The sequence below is a fragment of the Nicotiana tabacum genome, chromosome 4 (genome assembly GCF_000715075.1).
Source record: "Nicotiana tabacum cultivar K326 chromosome 4, ASM71507v2, whole genome shotgun sequence".
NCBI lineage: Eukaryota > Viridiplantae > Streptophyta > Magnoliopsida > Solanales > Solanaceae > Nicotiana > Nicotiana tabacum.
The window spans coordinates 52,438,424-52,444,507 of record NC_134083.1 but is presented as its reverse complement, the minus strand read 5'-3'; the positions used below and the strand labels follow the sequence as shown (position 1 = coordinate 52,444,507).

Below are 6,084 nucleotides of genomic sequence, written 5' to 3'. Positions count from 1 at the left end.
AATTCTGTAACTGATTTTTAACTAACTTAATTATCTTCTTGAACATGTATGGTGAGTTAGAATTATAGTTGTCTATACTTCTTATTTTCTTCCAGTATACTCAATAGTAGGTTACAAAATCAGTAACTGAAACAAGCTATAAATTTCGTAGCAAATAAAATACCCATAAATTTTAAATTCGTTAACGTGTTGGACGAGAATATTCTTTGCACTCACTGTTGATAATGCCATGCAACATTAGAAGTAAATAAAAGAACTTATTTTCATAATATTTAAGTCAAATCATCTTAATTATATGACATGTGTGTATTTTATTAAATTGTGTTACTTAATCATTAACTGCTTCTCGCCAAAAACACTTTTGAGAAAAGATATTTTTCAAAATAATTAGCAGATTTAAAGATTGGCCAAACATGCTAAGTTCCAAAGAATAAGTACTTAGCGATACATATAAGTAAGAAGTACATACTCCCTCCGTTTCAATTTATGTGAAACTATTTGATTGGGCACGGAATTTAAGAAAAGAGAGAAGACTTTTGAACTTGTGGTGTAAAATGAGGCACATATATTTTGTGTGGCTATAAATCATTGCATAAAGGTAAATTGTTTCTAAATAAGAAAAGTGATCATTCTTTTTGGCACGGACTAAAAAGGAAATATGTTCACATAAATTGAAACGGAGGGAGTATATAGTTTTTCGAGCCCCCAAAAAAGATAAACATTTTTTTTCCCTTCAATTTTGTTTTCTGTTTAAAAACAATTGGTCTAATTAATCCGAAATACATCGCGTAAGTCCACTTAGGAAATAAAGTGCTCTTTTGCTACTAAAAAAATTCTGTATTTCTAGAGGTCAAACTCAATACATACGATTAAAAGTGAAAGATTTCAACTATCATACTACACTCCTTGTTGGCAAATACTTTTTCCCCCAAAAATAGATAGTGAACATTGCGAGTAATTACTGATATGTAATTGATGCAAAATTTCTGTATCCAGTCTTGGTCGGGAAGAGAAGGCTAATATATCAATCGTACCGAGGCCCCACTAAATCTTTCATTTCGTTTTATTTAGAGGATGTTCATGTAAGCTTATAATGACTTTTAGGCTTATTTATATGTTTGGTTTTACTAAAATTACTTATAAGCTAAAATTAACATAAGTTGATCACCTCTAAATTATAAATTTTCAGTTTATAAATACTTTTGGTTCGATCAAATTTTTACTACTTTATCTCTAATTTCTTTTGTAATTCCTGAAATACCCTCCCAAAACAAAACTCATGAATCAATCTTCATTTCATTTAATCAATCTTCTCCTAATAAATGAAGGGTCAGACTTCGTACAATAGACCCTTGTGGTCGGGTCCTTTCTTGGACCCCATGCATAGCGAAAACTTAATGCACTGAACTTTAACCTTCTCCTTATAAAATTACTTTATAGTTTTTACTTATGTAAATAATTTTGAGCGTAATTATTAATATCAAAAGTGCTTATGAGTTTCTTCTTTTTTAGTCCTAGCACATCTACTATTTATTAGTATCAGTTTCAATGACTTTATTATATAACACATAATTATTTATTTATGAAATCAACTTTTAACCCCTAAAATGCTTTTCAGCACTTATTCTTTGAACCTTTAAAAAAAGTGAAGGTATTCAAAGAGTTAAAATAATATACATCGTTAACTTTAACTAAAAACTATTTCTTTGTCAGTGTATTTAACTTAAACTACCCTTTGATGTGTTGCTCTTTTCACGGCCTTGTAGTGATCCATGTACTTAAAACGACCCCTCCCCACTCTTCTCCCTCTATAAATAAGTACCACAACCAACATCTACTATTCCACTACAATTCCCCATATTTGCTCCTTTTCTTCTTCTTTGCATTTTCAGTTTTACTTTTCTAAAGAACAGACTCTCAAAAGAAGATCTCAAAGATGTATAGTTTTGGAGCCAAAAATATAGAAAACCCACCTCTGAAATCTGACAAATGCTTCATTATAACCCAGATTTTATTAAGAATTTTGGCCGCTGCATTCACATTGGCTGCTGCTTGCTCAATGTTTACCAGCAAGGAGACTGTCAATGTTTTTAATACTCAGATGGATGCTCGCTATAGCTATTCTCCAGCTCTCAAGTAAGTAAATGAAACAAAATCTTTAATTACTAAAATATTTGGCTTTATTTTTAGTGCTAAAGTTTCTGTATTTTAATGTAGTGGGGATCTTCTTGTTTATGTATCTATATATATCTGCAGGTTCTTTGCCTTTGCAAATATTATTGGATGTGCCTTCTCTATTTTGTCCCTGTTTCTTGCTTCCATCTTTTGTCGTAAGGGTCTTCACCCAAAGAACTATTTTTACGTGTTCCTCCATGATATGGTACGTACTCTTTTGTTTATAAGTCACTTATTTTTATGAGGCAATTTTGGAATCTTGAATTTCCTTTTTTCCATAACAAAATATTTTCAAAACACGAAATATAGGTATACAATTAAAAAAAGAAATTCTAAAATTTCAACAAATATTAATTTCTGAAGTTATAATTTTGAACATGCAATAAGTAATCTAAGCACCTTAAAAATTGAATCCATCAAGTTTAATTTCTATAACCGCATCAGCTTGCATGTACTATTCAAGGTTTTTGTTCTTTTTCAAAATTTAAGTAAAAAATATTTCCGAATTGGAATTTAGCGAGATGGAAAGATATACTCCCTCCGTTTACTTTTAGTTGTTCACTTTTGACTTTATACTCCCTTTAAGAAAAAATAAATGAAGTGTGTATTTTATAATTTTACTCATAATAATAATAGTATTTCCAAAAGTCTTGGGAAATAATTTGGAGTAAGTAGTTAATGATAAGGATAAAACATAAAAAAAAAAAAAAAATTCTTTCTTTTAATTTAATATAGCGGACAAATAAAAGTGAACGGACGGATATATTACATGTCTCAAAGTTTGGCTGTTTGGGGAAGTCAGGAGAACGTACCTTTCTTACCTAGCCTTAGGGTTGATTTCTAAAATATCCATATATTAACAAGTTTGTAGCTTTACGTAATAGATATAACACGTTATTTGTCTCTAAGTTCATACTTTATTCCTTATGTGACTTACATCTAACACATCATTATTATACATTTTTCTAGATGTTATCGTCAACTTTCGTTTTTTAGAAAATTCTCCTAATAATAACAAGATAGGGGAGAAATGCATACAAGAAGAATGTTGACATAAATGGGACAATGGTGATTTTCCCCCCTATTATCACTTTATTTCTTTTGGGACCATAAGCATAGGGGCTGAGCGGTGGCGGACTCACATGGTGGAAAGCGGGTTCAACTGAACCTGCTTCGTCAAAAAATAATATTGTGTATATGTATAAATTACGATTAAAGCTGCATAAATTTTGTATAAATATTTTATTTGAACCCACTTGACAGCTACTATTTTACGACTAAAGTTATGTACTTCTAAGATTGAACCCGCTTGCACAAAATTCTGGGTACGCCACTGGGGTTGAGCTAGAGCTTCAGGCACGGGTTCGGCCGAATCCAGTAGCTTTGGTCCAAATTTTATATTTATTTTTAAAAATTCATTGAATATATACAAATTATAAATTTAAAACCCAATAACTTAGAAGGAATAGAATTCTGAACCTATTAGCTTCAAATCATGGCTTCGCCTCTGAACCTATTAGCTTCAAATCATGGCTTCGCCTCTGCATAAGCATTGCACTTTGCCTATCTTATTCACGCCATTCACATCCAAAACATAGTATTAGTATAGCAAATTTTGCGCTCAAATAAGTTGAGGTTAGCTATATGAATTTTTATTGTCCATACCGATCCATAAAATATGAAACATAATATTAGTATTATAAAATGTGATGTGTTGTTTGGTGATGACAGATGTTGATGGCACTATTGCTGGCTGGAACTGCAGCAGCAACTACAATTGGATATGTGGGAAAATATGGAGAAAATCAGTCAGGGTGGATGCCAATTTGTGATTCTGTTCCCAAATTTTGCCATAAAGTTATAGAGAGTATTATATTCGGTTATTTTGGGGTTATTTTCTACCTGTGCCTCACTATCATCTCGGCAAATCAATCTGGAAAGATCCAAGTTTGAAATATCCATGTACCAGTCCCGAGAAAAGGAAAAAAAAAGGCAAAGTTTATAACAACAGTAGTGGTGTATTTAAAGAAAATTGTTCTATTTAGCATCAATATATATCTGGCGCAGGAAACCAATTTCAAAAAATCTTAGGTGATATTTGCTTAATGCAGTAATAAAGTTTTATGGTTGAAGATTGTACAATTTTCGGTGGAATCATTAATGACTTGTATTTACTTCTATGGCATTGTCAAAACTGATATACTCAGAAAAGTAATTGAATATTGCAGCTACTCCCTACTTTTGTACATTTGAGAGGCATAGGTGTCTGCTAATTTCTTGGATTTTTTCGATCGTTGTTCACTCTATGAGATCTCAACTCTTTTCTTTCCTTTTTTATTAACGAAAAAAGAGAAATCACGAAGATTAAAAGCAAGTCACTATCATACATATATTCATAATGACAGTCAGCTAGTTAAATGTATAACCATGTTACATAAGGGGTAACAAGGAAAAATGAATATCCACTAAGAAATGACCAAAAAACAAAAAGAAGCGATATTGGTGAGGTACCTGTTGACTGGCATTGACTGGTTCCCTCTGTGACTTTTTACTGTCTTTTTTTTTAATTTTTTTTATAAGTATTGAACATTTTCTCTTAATATAGATTTTTTTTACACATAAAATGCATAGTTTTACTTATCAGAAATAACTTCTCTATCTTCTCAAGGTATGGATAAAGTCCGCGTATATACTACACTTCTCAAACCCCACTTGTAGGATTACATTGAGTTTTTTATTGTGGTATAGAAATGCAGTTCACTATCTTATAGAAAATATGGTCACAAGTATTAAAGTTTATAAATCATAAAAAGCACCCAGATAATTCCTCAAGGGCCCTAAAGTCAACGATAAACTCAAAGTCCTATTCAATTTATATCTGATAAGCTTGATCGGTTGTAAACAAAAAAATATTAAGATATAACAAAAATCCTCCTACCATGTCAGAAATTTTACAAAGAGTATTTAATTTTAATATATATTAATATAACATAACATGAAAACATATATAGATCGTATAATTTTTTATATACTTAATGTAATATTTCGATAAAAGATGTTCAACTGAACACACTCTATATAGCTACGCTACTACTCCTATAATTATAATAGAGAAAACATAGGCTTCTGTATAGATTCACTTTGTACATGAATGAATGAGAGTGACTCAAGTTCAATTTTCCTACCATTAATCTTTCTTTTCAAATAGTAAGCAACAAGTTCTTCATCTGTTGGATGAAACCTGAAACCAGGGGGCAATGAAACAGGTGCCATATTATATATATATATATAATCTTCTTTGGAACTTCTCTTTATAATTTTCTACTTTTATTATCTTCCTGATCAGATAGGTAAGAGAAAATTAGGATTTGTTGATAGAAGTTATCCCAAGTCTAAATTTGAGCCTGAATCCACAGCCATGGAAATTAACATAGTATCAGAGCTTGCATCTTCGATCTAAGCTCAGTTTTCTGCTCAATTTATTTTTGCATCACCTCAATTCAGTCACAGGGTGCTGAATTGTCTCAAAGTGATAGGGGATTGAAGCTAGGATTTTGAAATTACTTAAAATTGAGTTGAACTGTACCTCGAAGAAGTTGGAAATGACGATTAGAGATGAAGTGTCACTACCCAAAATCCTAACCTATCATGATGGCGCCTATCTCGATACTAGGCAAGACGATAATCTCAATAAAACCATAATTTCTCTTAAGTTTGAAAATATAATATTTAAATACAATACAGAATCCCACAAATACTGATACAAACACTCTCCAAAATCTGGTATCACTGAGTACATGAGCATCTAATATGGATACAAGTCAAAAGAAAACGGTATATAATAGTCTAAGACCAAATACAGTAAACAAGGAGATAGAGAAGGAGAGACAAGATCTGCGAAACACGGCA

The 6,084-nt window shown here is 31.3% G+C and overlaps 1 protein-coding gene across 1 annotated transcript; it reads left to right on the top strand.

The window, feature by feature from the left end:
* Positions 1-1,831: 1,831 nt before the first annotated feature.
* Positions 1,832-4,353, top strand: LOC107791320 (CASP-like protein 1F1). Its single transcript, XM_016613357.2, has 3 exons — positions 1,832-2,136; positions 2,257-2,380; positions 3,907-4,353. Exons 1-3 carry the CDS (start codon positions 1,937-1,939, stop codon positions 4,126-4,128), a joined length of 546 nt encoding a protein of 181 aa, XP_016468843.1. The 5' UTR covers positions 1,832-1,936; the 3' UTR covers positions 4,129-4,353.
* The last annotated feature ends 1,731 nt before the right edge of the window (positions 4,354-6,084 follow it).

Coding starts and splice junctions, on each gene's coding strand:
- LOC107791320 (XM_016613357.2), top strand. CDS start 1,937: ATGTATAGTTTTGGAGCCAAAAATATAGAAAACCCACCTCTGAAATCT. Junction 2,137..2,256: donor AGCTATTCTCCAGCTCTCAA/GTAAGTAAATGA, acceptor ATATATCTGCAG/GTTCTTTGCCTTTGCAAATA. Junction 2,381..3,906: donor ACGTGTTCCTCCATGATATG/GTACGTACTCTT, acceptor TGGTGATGACAG/ATGTTGATGGCACTATTGCT.